Raw genomic sequence first — 14,746 nt, 5'->3', positions numbered from 1 at the left:
GCAATATGTTGTCAGTTCTCACAATCCAATGTCTGCAACAGCCGTATTTCTTTTTTTATCAACCTCCACAAGCTTAATTTGATTGAAGGGGTGTAACAAGTCTTCCTGGGCTAGTTTGGAATCTCCCAGTTGTGGGATGGCGAAGTAGTCTCCTGCCATGATGTTTGTGTGCATCCCTGCTCATCTTCTAAAGCACCAAGGCAGACGGAGCCTTGCTGAGTGATTGACGACTGGCTGGGGAGCTTTATGATGGAGCTGTCAGCCCTGCCGTGTCACATTCTCCTGGCAGTGGCTCTCCCGACGCTCTCAGAAACACATCAGAATGCGACTTCTCTTATATCTTCTCTGAGTCAAATTTTGAGTGGGGGAGTGGGGGGGTGGGGGGGTGGGGGGTGCAAAGAAAAGCTCTCCTTTTTTTCTTTTCCACGATTGTCTGAACAAAAACACAAGTGGTTTGCATCGAAGAATCAAACGCATAAACCGTGATAGAACATGCAGCTAAAGTATTTTCAGATGGTATTCGCCTCCTGTGTTAAAGTTTTCCCTGAAACTGGTGAAAGATGTTAATTCACTGTTTAGGAAAACATGCTTAAAGTCATAAAACAGATTTACAAAAATGTCTTTAATTTTATATCCGCAGCTATTACTTTCATGCTCGTTTGCTTGCTTTAAATACTCTGGATTTGATGAAGTATTTATTCAAGCAATATAAATTCTTTGGGAAGTCTTGGCTCCAGGTCAAGTCGTACCTTTTCTAAATCCTATCTTTGCACTTTTGGTCGATTAGTAGTTATATGTTTCGGGTGCAAAAGGAGCAATCTGCCTCAGATCAGTGGAGGCATTAGGCTTCAGTGCTGTAAAAAAAGGGGTTGGCTCTAAGAGTTACACTGTACATGCAATAATTACTATCTGCTTGACTAAACTGCATGACATGTTGCTAACATGAGTGAGCAAAAACATTCTCACCGCTTCAGTCTTCAGCAGAGGGTGATAATAATACTGATCACCACAGTTGATGTCCCATTAATGTAGCACCTTTAGAGCTAAATTAAGTATAAAAACAAAGCATTTTGAAATTTATTTTATTTATTTATTTATTTAAAAAATGGCACTGTTATGAGTGGTAGTGCAGATTTTGATTTTGGTAGTAATCTCTTCAAAAACCCTGTGACTGTGTGTTTTTTTTATTACTCATTTTCTTTTAGATTTCATGTCATGGGTCAAGGAGACATGAGTGCAGATCTGAAACTCTATGGTGTAATATTAATTCATACTTGTGAAGCAATGACCACTTAAGTGATCCCGTAGAAACTTAAGTCTTGCAAATTAGCATGTCGTAAGTTCAGTTTCCTTCAGAAATGTTACATTATTGGAGCTTGTATGCTGCTGCATTCGTTCCATTTTAATTTTCATCCCTTCTTAACTGATGTAAAAATAAATAAAAATGGTATAGATATATAACAAACTGTTTCTGTATATTTAAATGCTGAAACTAAATTAATTTTGTCAAATGTTTTTATATCAAATTTTTATTTGCTTTGACTTCCTACTTTTACTCAAAAATCTGTTGACAAAGAAAGATGCTTTTTTTTTTACCACAAGCACAGTAAATGTGTATTTTACTATCCTTGAAATATTTGTTTTAGTTTCTATAGTTTCCTTCACTTATCTGACTCATACCAAAAAAAAAAAAATGCTCCCTTCATAGTTGTTTATCAAAGAAACCACATCTGGTAAACTAACAATTATCACAATTTTCTGAGATCAGCTGAATTTGTTTGGAACTTAATTACATAAAAATAATATATACTTTTAGTTATGCTAATGACACAATTCAACATTTTAATTAGCACTTTTGCTTTGGTAATCAAATAGACTTGCAGTACCAACTTGTTTTATTTTATTTTTTCACTCTGCCTTTGAGCACCGTATTAACCCGTCAGTGACCGGTTGGAACTCCAGCAGCGTAGATAGATATGTTCAGCGTTTAACAGAGGGGATTCACAGACATGAGCTTCTTTTGAATAATGGATCTTTAACTGAGTAATGACTTTTATTGAGTTCTTAAGGCAGTGAGAGGGAATTACAAAACTGATAAAATGTGGCTCCTCCTGCATAAGTTTTAACCCTCCATCCCTCTCATTCCCCATGAGAGTCAGTGCTGGTCTGTAAATGACAGCAGTCAGTTTTTTGTTTTGTTTTGTTTTTGTAGTGGTGATTCATAAATTAGATTTTCAAATTTGATATTTGGCCAAAAAAAAAGCAGCAGAATATTATACAATGGTAAATGTTGTGAGAAAGTTTTGTTTTCAGGCTCAAGAGTGAGATCAGAGTCGCTCCATTCTTAAACAGAAGTTATGAAATGTTCCTTTTTTTTCTTCATGGGTATTCTTAGTAAAGGGTTATCAAAGTCACATACAGATATTGTTTTTCAGGGTAATAATGAGATTTATTTTAACACCACACTGTTTACTAAGTACATGTGTTTGTAATGAAAAAAAAAATATTTTGGAAAAAAACATCAGCATGAAAAAGTAAGTTATTGGGATAAGTTTGTAATAAAATAAAACTGGAACTGACTTCAGAACTTAAAACTAAAGACCATCTAAAGTTTGAATAAATTATAGACATTCACCTTGTCTAACCAGCACAAAATAGAAAAACATTCCTGTTTATCTTCCGTAGGGCTGCAAACAGCAGTAACTTTCAGTATTAGTTTCACATTGTCCTGGGATTAGTCAATTAATCAATCTGTCTATAAAATAAGAATAGGAAAACTGTTTCCCAGAGTTTAAGGCAAACTTACAGCAGCCTTGTCAAACCAATAGTCTAAGAAATCCCACAGGAAATCTGCTAACCACCATTGTGCTGCTCAACTGGGACAATATATCTTTTTTCCTCTGACCCTGAGAACAGCTGAGTTTTTAAAAACAAAATCTTAGCATTAGTTTGGGTGCAAACTAGTAAATGAAACAAACGTAACTACACAAAGCCAAATACTTGTATAAAGATGAACTAGTGAATAAAACCTGTAAGTTTTATTTGTGAATAGTAATTTAAAAATACATCACAGTACATGCTGCATCTTTTAAACGGGGCCCTATTTTTTTTTCAATGGTACAACATTTGTACATTTAGACTGACTAAAGAAGCAAAAAGTCAAAAAGGAATTCACATTAATCATGAAATTAGATTTTGAAAACACAAAAAAAGAAATGACATCTTTTACAGGCCTTGTTTTGCATTTACAAACATTCGGTGTGAGCTTTAAGTACTCTGCCGTTGGGTCGTTAAATGGGAATGATAATCTACACTCAGAGGACGGAGCAGAATAATTGCCTTCATGGGTTCCATTCAAGCAGCGTTGTTACTGCTGAGAGGCATCATCGTAACTGAAGAGCCTGTGTGACTTTGATTGGGAAGAAACCTGAGTTAAGAACCCTTGTGGCCCTCTGCAGACTGTATGTTGGCAGTAAGGATGACGTGAACTCCAAAACCCCAGTGTGCTGTGATTACCAGATGGCCATGGCAGCAATCTTCAGTCCTTTCCCTCACCTGGCCGAGTAAAGACTTCCTCTAACCATGTACCCGCAGGAAATGGTCTCTACAGTACGTCTGCCTTCTCTGCTTCTGCCAAAACTCTCACTTCTGTCTTCCACTCATGCCTCTGAAGTCTGTTTCAGTAAAGGAAAATAAAAAACGAGGACACCAATTTGGGCCACTGAGGTGCAAAAGGGATTGCTCAAAACAGGACAGTGGGATTTGATGTTCTTACTTAAACGGCTGCCAGGTTGTTGTGATTATAGGTGATACATTGTTGTGGAACAAATAATGCTTCTTCTTTAAAGCAACTCTGGAAACATTTCATTGTCCTTGTCCAAGTTTCAGTCGCAATTTCTTTGGGATAAACTTTTCTTTTGAAAGGTTTTATCGTTAAGGTATTTAGAGAAAGTATATTTATTTCGAGGATTTTTCAAATGTATGATTTTAATATTTTCATGTTTTCTAGACCAGAAATCTTACAAGTTAGCCCTTGGGTGTAGCACAGAACTTGTGGCATACTCTCAGCCAATGCATAAATGCATATTATTTATCTGCTTGTGTGGATTATTGATTTATGCTAATTTGTGGTTTTTGGAAGTACAATATGAAGAATGCTTATTTTTGTTTTTGCTTCAGGGTAGAGTAAGCCACAAAACACTGGTGCACTGTACAGAAATATGTAAAGTCAGCTTTTCATTTAGTTTTGGGCTTTTTCTGTCTTTTCACATTTTTTTCTTCTAGTTCTATTCTCACATCTCCCTCCTGACAAAAGGTTACAGAAAATCACTAGCTACCAGGCAAAAATCAATAGCATCAGAACAGCAGTTTGCTCCCTTATTTATCTATCTGATGTGTTTGGTTTCGAGGGAACACATTAACCTTATCTAAAGATGTTCAGCAATGCTGCAAATACGCTTGAAACTCTTGATAGTGTATGCTAATGCAGAGTCATGGGTTCAGGACTTGACTTCTTACCTAAAACTTCTTGTTCAATGAGGTTTACCAACTTTTCTAGTGTTGATGTAAACAGCAGTGGGGGGATTAAGTTTTTTTTAAATTTTTTTTAATCATGTCTGCTTTTTTTTTCCCCACCTTCAAGTTCCGCCAGTCATCCAAGTTCATCCGGAGAGTCAAGCCAGGGAGCCGGGTGTGACGGCCAGCCTGCGCTGCCACGCTGAGGGCATCCCCAGTCCACAACTGTCCTGGCTCAAGAATGGCATGGACATTAAAACTAAGCTGTCCAAACAACTCACCTTGCAAGGTAAAGACAGGCCATAATTCTACTTCCTAATGCTTGCACTTTGGTATATTTTAATTTCCAGTACCACAGAGACTGACATTATTCTGTCTACATCTACAACAACAACAAAAATCTGAATTTATAATAAAGTCCAGGGGTCTGGGTGAAGGGAAAAAAGACAAACTTTTATATACATGAAGAAAAATAAACTTTAATAAACTTATTGTTCATTCATATGCATGTGACAGTTAAAGTATGTTTGATTATTGTGGAAGGGTACCAACAAATTTATCTGTCTGTATTTTTTAAAATGTGAAATAAGAAAAGCAGCGTGTTAAAGCTGGTAACCAAGTGGAATCAAAGCCCTTTAAATATTTGAGGAAACACATCAGCAATAACTTGCTAATAGTACAGCAAGTATAAAACAGGAGACTGAAAATTAAATACAGCACTTTGAGTTAATTAATTTTCATATGGTGGCGTAATTATCCCAATTTCTTAATTTAAACAAAGTTTAGTTACCTTCTAATTAAACTCTTAGGGTTATAACCCTGATGAGGAAAAACTTAGAAGTACTGCTTCTTACCACCTGCTGTTTTCTTAGGTGATTAGTTATTTTGGTCAAATTATTTTAGACAAATTTCAATTCAAGGTTTTAGCTGAAATAGATGACAAGCAGTCTGCATCTTAGGTTAAATAAACCTGCATTCACAGAAACATGTGCGCCACTTCTTTATTTTGAGCTTCAGCCTTGTTGAATGTTTCATAAAACGGATGCTTCATCCTTCTTTCAAAGGTGTTAAAGAGCGGGTATGTAATAATACAAAAGGACAAATATATGGGAAGGCCAACACCCTTCGTTTATTTGGTCTTTTCTCTGTTGTTCCTCAAAGCTAATGGAAGTGAGGTGCACATCAGCAACGTGCACTTCGAAGACACCGGTGCTTATACCTGCATCGCCAGAAATGAGGCCGGGGTAGACGAGGACATTTCTTCCCTTTTTGTGGAGGACTCCGCACGCAAAACCTGTACGTATTAGTCCCACTTCCTGTTTTTTATTTAAGCGAAAATAGAGCTTGGAATATAAGTTTTTAAGTTTCTTCTCGAGGGTTGCTCATTGGATTTTGTAATTAAAAGGAATTATTCCTTATCTAAATCCTCAAAATAATACAGAACAACCCCAATCCAGTATTATTTTCATTTGAGTCGATTAATTTATTATTCAGTCTTCAAAATACTTGTTTTTGTTTCTAAAGGAATCTGTTAACCAAACAGATTACCAATCAATTATCATTTACAAGGTCACACAAAGGTAGTTTGTTTTTTATCTGTAAGGGCAAAACTTGTGGCTGTTTTACTTTAATGTATTGAACCCAAATTAATTTATTGCTGTTTTGTTGCCTTTTTTATTACTCAACTAATTATCTCCTGCTGCTATCAATGTCATGCTACACATCAGCGATTTTAAAAACGTGTGTTCAGCGATCAGGTGTTGTTTGGGATTAATTATGTAATTTACAACACCGGGTTTGTGACACAAGTAACCTTATTAATATTTGGAAGCATTCTCGATAAACAGTCCTTCCTTGTTCTCTCCCCATGAAAAGAACAACTCACAGTAATTAACTTTGACCTTCTTAAAAATGTCAGTAGTTCTTTGGGGGGCATGCAACCACTTGTTAGTGTGTTGTATATTTATTTCTTTGGGTAATTAGGGATCCCAGTTGGTACAACATTTGCAGTCAGGTCACACATCATGTGTTCACTGTCCCAGATCTGCGCCAGACCCAACATCTTCAGATGTGATCGCTGTCATGCAACGCTTCCTCTGCCCCGCCTGTCACGCATCAGAGGGTTGTGCTCAGTCATGTCGGAAGTTACCCATGTGCTTTAAAGCTTTTGAAGGTCCACTGTGAGGCAAAATGATGCTAGCAGTTAGATATGGTAGACCCATTTCTGGAGTGAGTAACCCCACAAGACATGACTTCAAAGAGGAGTCGGGGGATGAGCAGACATGGATGTACTACTGCGTTATGAAGGAGAAAATAAACAGACTTTAATAGAAATGTTGTCTGTCCTGACCTGTTCTGGGCTTCCTCTGATAATGCCCAACCACATTCAAGAAAATAGTCAAAGGGGTAAATGAAAGCTGACTTTCTTTTTTTTGCTGTGAATTGGCTGTTTCTGTGAGCCTAATGTGAGGTGTCAGTTCCCTCAACTGCTAAACCTCACTGCTCTACTCCCCAAAATTTACTTCCTGACGTCTAGTTTAAAATGAATCCTCTAAATGTCCATTTTGTTTAAGAATTCAAAGTTCTTCTATTAGATAAATTTCAAATATCAGTAAGCAAACCTGACATTAATTCCAAATATTTGAAAGAGGGATGGAAGGGTTCAGGAAAATGACTGCAAGAAGTGAAGAAATCTGCTCTTGCTGATCTTACAAGATAGCAGTGAGACCTGCTGTGAGGTGTGGTTTGGAGACAGAGGCATTAACCAAAAGACAGGAGGCAGAGATGGAGACACAAGAGATGAAGATGTTATGATCTTCATTGGGAGTGACCAAAATGGACAGAGTTAGGAATGAAGGAGGTAATCATCACGCTGCCTTACAGTGGTATGGGAACACATGGTATCTGAAGTGTTACCCAGCACTGGTGAATACATTCATGATTACATTAGAGGGACAGCTAAGGTTTGGAGGCTAAGGTGGTTTGGACATGTGCAAAAGAAAGGTATTGGGTACATTGGACAAAGAGTATCGAATGTGAACCTGCCAGGGAAGAGGAAAAAAAACACAAAGAAGGTTCATGGATGTTGAATGGATGAATGAGGATATTCAGAGGGTTGGTGTAACAGAGGAGGATGTTGGGATAAAGTGACAAGAAGGCAAATGATCTGTTGTGAAGACCTGTAAAAGGAGCAGCTGAATGAAGATTTAGAGAGCAGGACCGTTTATTGTCAAACGCTACAGTAGGCTCTTTTTGTTTGGCTGTTTTTGTGAAAATGCAGTTTAAGAATAACAAATGGCACTGAAGAATGACTTATTTTTAAATGTTTTTTGTTACAGTGTCATCAGTGGCTGATGCGGATTATTTTAAAATGGCAAAACATCAGCTGACAAAATAATCCGTCTAATATTTATGCACTCTGCTGTCGTCACTACATCCTATAAGCTCTGAGGATGAAGCGAGAATTATTTTTTTTCTGTAAACAAATCCCAAACAGACTGATATTTTCAGCTCTAAAACCATCTTTGTCTCATGCTTTTTCTTGTTTACAGAGAAATATAGAAACGGTTGAGGCTGTTCTGTAATTTGTAGCCGTTTCGCAGCAGCAGGATGTTGTGAATGTTATTGATGTCGTTTATTTAGAGTTTGGTACAGTGGCTGTGGGAAAGGGAAATGAATGGAACATGTTCAACACGACTGTGGAGTTTATTGATGTGCTTTAATAGGTTCCCAGCTGCAGCATAACAGGAATGGACCGTGGTCTTTGGGTAGACTGACATTAACTCTTGGTAGAAATAAATCAGAGCAAACTTTAGCTCTGATTGAACTTACTAGCAAGAATGAAGAAAAAAAAATGACATTATTTAAAACCTGTGAAAGATTTGGACTAGGATCAGCAGAGGAATCTGGTTTTAAGATTAAAAAAACATAACCAGCTTCCCAAATATAAAACCATATCAAGTCAAACATCTCTCACATGGAAACTGCAATGAAACAGATAAAAAGATGGTCTATTTTTTGTCAGTTTGTCATAATCCTGTTCAGTAAAATAATCCTGATGTTTCTTTTGGTCACAGCAGTTGGTTTTCGTATGCTGTCATAATTTTCCGGACTGTTTGCCTTACCTTGTTAAATCATTTTCTTTATTTTGATCACAGGTAGACTCTTCTTTTTTGGAGAAATGCCATATGTCTGCTGTTGCTTTGAAATCGTGCATATCAAAGGGCTAAGACCGAAGCCTCTTTTATAGCTGAAAAGAATTTGCTGCTAATTGGCGTCAGCTCCAATATAGCTGTGTTTGTTCTTTGGTTGAAGTTAATTTCTGTGGTTTAGCTCAAATCTGTGTAAAAAAGTGTTGAACTTTAGGACATGATGCTTGTAATAACAATGCTTTTTATTTCACCAGCTGGTTGATAGTGTTGTGTTCATATAGAAATCACAAAATGTCTGGAATAACAGAAAGGAATATCAAATATTTAAAGGCATAATTGGTTTAATGGCAATAAAAGATGGACTTGGGACCTGTCCAGGGTGGACCCCACTTCTCTCAGCTGGTTAAGTGGATGGATGGCAATAAAGAGTCATATTAAGTCAAATTTAGTTTAAAACTTTTTTTTACTCCAGTTTTCAAAACAGCTTCAAAGCTAAAAAAAAGGTGAACAGCACACCCCTGTGACCTTTCAGATTTTTCTTCTTGTACAAAAAACCCTGCAAATGTCAAATAGCTGCTGTGTCTTTTTATAAATGTGATAAATATACATATTGATCATAAACTGCTGAAAACAAATCTCATAAAATGAACCCCAGATCAACAAGGGAAATCTAAATATTGTGATTGTAAAAAAGACAAGTTGAATATATAAATCAACTGTAATTTATGGTTGCAGGTGCTTGTTGGTTTTAAACAAACAGAAAACTCATTAAGTCTGTTGCAGGTTTGACCCTGTTTTGTCATTTGTGTTAGTTGGTATTTGATAAGCCAAAGCAGATGGATGGATATTTCTGCTGGGTCTCCTGTAAGAAGAAGGGGGCACAGAAAATATTTTCTAGCAAAGCTAGCAGCTGTTATCAATACATCTGTGTTTCAGCGACTCTGAGACCCTAAGCTGCTCGTCTTTATTGTGATACTCACTGTTTACACAGCAAACTTAATCAGGCACAAAATGTGTCGGCGCACTCTGCAGCTGGTTTTACCTGAGGAAATCTTCTCAGTGGATATTAAAATGTTTCACTACCAGCTGTTATTACCCAAATATCTTTGATCTGCAGTGGGTTAATTATGGTTTCTGCAGATTTATGAGGAAAAAATAAAGGTTTGAAACAAGCCAGGGTTTTTTATTTAGTTTGTATTGTATGGATTACTATCATAGCGCAGTTTGTCTCAAGTTTAAACCCATTTTGGTATTTATACTGGCAGTAAGTCACTGCTTGGACACAGTCTTCTTTTTCTTTCAGCTGTTCCCTTTTCAGGGGTCTCCACAGTGAGTCCTCCTCCATCTAACTCTGTCCTCTGTGTCCTCTGTCCTCCATGTCCTCTCTAACTGCATCCATATCTGTCCTCTTTGTCTCTAACACCCTTCTGTCCCTGGACAAGTCCAAACCATCTCTGTCCTCTCTAACTTTATCTCTCAGTCCTTCAACCTGTGCTGGACCTCTGACCTCATTCCGAATCCTGTCCATCCTCGTCCCTCCCAAGGAGAACCTCAACATCTTCAGCTCTGACACTTCCAGTTCTGTCTCCGATCTTTTTGTCTCCAACCCAAACAACATGCCTGCTCTCACCACTGTCTGTAAACCTTTCCTTTGACCTTTGCTGCCACCCTTTTGTCACAAATCCCTCCTGAAACTTTTCTCCATCCACTCCATCCTACCTGGACTCTCTTCTTTACCTCTTTACCACACTCCCAGTCCTCCTGGACAATTGAAGTCCTGACCTTTGTGACCCCTGACCTTGTAGCCTCACTGTTCCACCTGCCTCCACCTCTCCAGGTTCTCCTCCACCTGTTCCCAGTTCTCCCCATAGATCATGATGTCCTCTGCAAACATCACAGTCCACAGGGATTCCTGCCCGACCTCATCTGTTAGTCTGTCCATCACCAGAGCAAACAAGGAGGGGATAAGAGCCGACAATATGTTCACTTATTAGAAAGTTTAACAACTATGCCACAATTCCTAAATAAATTTGAATAAGAAGCACATGCAGCCAAAAAAGGACAGAGTTCAGTGGTTTAACTGAGAAAGGTTACATTATTTTTGTGTCCCTGAAAAGATCTCAAGTTTAAGAGCGGAGCTCATTTATGATCACGACAAGCAATAATAGAGATAAAAACAGAAGAAATGTTTACAAAATAATTATACTATTTAAATATGGTTTCACTTATTTAATTTATTCCACAAATTCAATTATGACTGTTAATTTCTGTTTTTCCTAGAATCTAAATGCGTTAAACTGTGCTTTTCTCTTTACCTTTCAAATCATAGGAGTTTGAAATTATAAAAAAAATATAAAACAGTGGAAAAAAAGGCTTTTTACTAATGCAATAAAAAAATAAACATTACAGCTAGTAAACATACAGTTTAGAAATAAAACTAAGTTAAGGAGGATGTAGAAAAGGAAACAGGAAGAGTGAAAACTAAGTCTCTTGTAAGTAAAATCAATATTAAAAAAAAAATGAATAAATGATTGCAGTGTACGTTAGGTTTCATTTTATATCTATTATTGAAATATCATCTCGATGTTCTCTGTGTCTGTGTATTCTTGGTCAGGATAACCTGACCAAGCATTTTGTTCCGACTCATTCAGTTTTTAATATCCGTCTTTGTTTCACAGCACTGAAAATAATGTAGCCTTGGAAGTAAAAAAAAAAAAACTCTCAAACTCAGGCTAAAAAAATAAAAAATCAAGCCTCAATTTTCATCATAGATTTCACCTGTTCTGCCCACATCCTCCTGCCTCATTTTCAAAGATCTTTAACCTTGTCTTCTTAGTATCTCGCTGGCTGATGGCTTCTCTCTGACCTTTATCTTTAGCAACATCCTGACAGTCTCAGCAGTGCGTGAAACCCGGCACTAACTTTCATCTATAAAGCTTTTCACTAGAAGAGCAGTCGGTGTGAACTTCCTGCCTTTTTTTCTCCCCCCGTCGACTGTAAAATGGCAGCATGAGTCGATGAGAGTTTCCTGACAGGAGAAGTCACACAACACAGGTCATCCACATCTTCAGCCAGGGCCAGATAAGGAAGTCTGCAGGTGGTGATCTTATAAATGAGGATCACCGAAAATTTCCCAGCTCCGTCCTGACTCAGTCACGGTACAAAATATCGCTTAAAGATCAAAAGTCAGAAAATGAAGCATAAAAATCATTTTAAACTTAAAAAGAAAAAGGGTGTTTAGGTCACAAAATAATGGACTAGATAATAAATCTTGTTTATGCAGCGCCGCAGTATTTTTGCCAGTATCTATTGTGTGCATTTGGCAAAACAAACAAAAAACAGCAACAGATAAAGGTCAACTTATTATCATAACTATAAAACTAAAGCTAAATATTGCAAATAATTTATTCAAAAACTTCTTTCCTTTGCTTTAGTGTTTAGCAATGAAGGGTCAGGTATAATTCTAGGATTTGGGATTCAGCCCAAGAGCATCACTGACCTATAGGCTGATCATTACGCCTTTTCTATGAGCATTTTAAACAAAAACACTCTTCAAATTATCATTAATTTTATTTTTCTTGAAATGTTGCTTTTTCAAAAAAATGTATATTGTTTTTGGAGTCGGTCTGTACCGTTGATATGAAAGCCCCACAGGTCTCCAGTCCATCACATAGAGTCAAACGAGACAACCATTCACGCTCTCACTCTCATCTAGGGACAATTTAGAGTTACCAGTTAACCTAACATACATGTTTTTGAGGAAACTGGACAACCCAGAGTAAACGTGTGCACGGGGAGAACATGCAAACTTCATCTAGAAAGGCTCCAGGCCAGGAGGTAACTCTGCAACCTTCTTGCTGTGAGGCAACAGCTCTAACCACTGGTGCACTGTGCCAAAAATCAACACCAATTTTATTTTTTAGTCAGGAGAATGCCCACTTTCTTACATGGAGATGTGGGTTTTACAAACAGCACTGCAGCCAGCCACTAGGGGACGCTGGACTTTTTTTGGCTCAACAATGAAACCATATAAATGGAGCGCCTTGTCTAATAATTATTGTTTTTCTCAACATTATATGGGTAGATTACAGTGTGTGTGTATTGAGGAAGTGCCAGGAAAGACTATGAACTGTGACAAAGGTGAGGTTAGGTTTGGCTGTGCAGTGGAATGGAAATGTTGCATGTATCTTCACTTGACATGTACTCCAAACCTAAAATCTGCTGCAGATCAATCATCATATTGCCTTTATTGTTCTGGCTGATTGTTGACTGCACACCCAAGTCATACAAGGAATCTATAAACATATGCGGACTTGTATTTGTTTACTGAAATGTGTGCTTTTCAGCAAACAAGCCTGCAAGAATTTAATCAAAAATCAAGCTTTCAGCATCTGTGTTTCCTGCTTCAGTAATAAATCACACAGTCAGAATCCTCATTTAAACTCAAAAACACTCAAGTGCATCAAGAGTGTGAATACAGATTAGCTCCATATGGCACGAATCGCATTGTGGCCAAAGAGGCTCTTTAAAGTCATTGGCTTCTTTTTCACTCATGTACTGAGCAACAGCTTGTTCCACAACGAGGCTATAAAAACAGAAAAGACAAATTATATACTTTGTGTAGACATTCTGTAAACTTTGACATGGCTATATTGAACCAAGTCAGCTGCAGCGAGGAAATACCAAAAGCTGGTTGTGTTACTGTGAATTGTAGGCGGTCTTTAAATGTCAAAATAAAGTTTAGGTCCGACTGCTGCTTAGATCAATCAGAAGTAATTTGTCTGAATGATGAAATAGATGGAAAACTACAAAAACGGTTATTTAGCAAAAGCTTTGTCCATACATTTCCATTTTTCTAGATTCTTTAGTTAAAATTCAATGGTTACAAGTACTGGCTTAATTGTGTGTAGGCTCACAGATGAATATTTTATATTATTAGCAAGGATGGCTTTTGCCTATAAGTGTTAGAATCAAGGACACTTTCAACTACAAGTTTGATATTCTGATTCCAGAGTGGAGGAGATGCTGGTGGGCATGTAGTGGCTGCAGACTGGCCTTGCTCTAACAGCACTGATTTGCAGCAGATTCAAATGTGATATCATAATTGTACATGGAGATGTTTTTTGATATCTGACTTCCTGGAAAGTAATGATCCATGTCTGTGAAATCTTTGTTAATGACCTGCCTCGGGCTTTTTATTCAAAGTCTTCAATAAGTGAAAACTCTGAATAACGAACTATGCCAGCAGTCAAACGGTTGATGTTAGCCAGCATGACTGAGGCTTGAGTGATCTTCAGGAGAGGATTTCAACACTTAAGAGCCTGAAGGTCAAAACCTTTCTTCACAGGAAAAAGTACGAAATTGTTTTTCACTCAAATGTATCCAAGCACTTTGTTGTTTGGAAAACCTGAGCATTCACTGTTCTAAGGTTGTCACCAGCCGACGTGGCACCATCCATCTCTAACAGTCTGTCACTAAACTGGCATAAATATCTGCCCCTCACAATGTGCCAATTATTATTGCAGTGTCAGAAGATCTGCAAGGCTCAAAGCAAGCATGGGTTGCTGGAGTCTCTTTGGTTTATTTCTTTACATTATGAACCAATTCATGCTTCATACCTGAGACTCAAAGTTGTTCTTTGCAAACATAATGCCTTCAGTCGTAACTTCTTTGGCTTCTCAAGCTTCAGTATACGTCTGCATCTTAAAACACACTTGTAGACTAAATGTACAGTACCTGTCTTTGAAAATAAAAGTTCATGGACATTTTTTTTGACTTCCTGTGGTTTGGAATAAGACATGAATTTGCCATGACTTTTTTTTTTAAACTTGTACATTGCCACATTTATTTCCAGCTGCAAGATGTAGACGAATGGACATTGTTCTTGTTATCTTTTTAAGACACTTTCTGGTATTATTACCTACCCTGTCAGGCCTAGAAGTCCTTATGGAGACCAAACTCCAGTCTTAAAATGTTGGAACATTTTGGGGTTATTGTCGGGTTTAGGTTAGGCATGACTGGTAATGGTTAGGTTTAAGGTTAGGGTTAGGCTGCAGAAATAAATGGAAGTCAATGTCTTA

At 37.5% G+C, this 14,746-nt stretch overlaps 1 protein-coding gene across 3 annotated transcripts in view; it reads left to right on the top strand.

Moving 5' to 3' along the window:
* fstl5 (follistatin-like 5) overlaps positions 1 to 14,746 on the top strand; it is a 151,873-nt gene that overhangs the window by 113,860 nt on the left and 23,267 nt on the right. For all 3 annotated transcript variants that reach the window (XM_017417479.2, XM_017417480.3, XM_025006188.2), the window contains 2 exons: positions 4,643 to 4,804; positions 5,677 to 5,811. In XM_017417479.2, the coding sequence (XP_017272968.1) occupies positions 4,643 to 4,804; positions 5,677 to 5,811 (297 nt within the window). The remainder of the gene's footprint in view (positions 1 to 4,642; positions 4,805 to 5,676; positions 5,812 to 14,746) is intronic.

Source organism: Kryptolebias marmoratus, linkage group LG9, assembly GCF_001649575.2.
Source record: "Kryptolebias marmoratus isolate JLee-2015 linkage group LG9, ASM164957v2, whole genome shotgun sequence".
NCBI classification, from domain to species: Eukaryota; Metazoa; Chordata; class Actinopteri; order Cyprinodontiformes; family Rivulidae; genus Kryptolebias; species Kryptolebias marmoratus.
The sequence above is the reverse complement of the archived record's forward strand: the minus strand, read 5'-3'. Positions and strand labels throughout refer to the sequence as shown.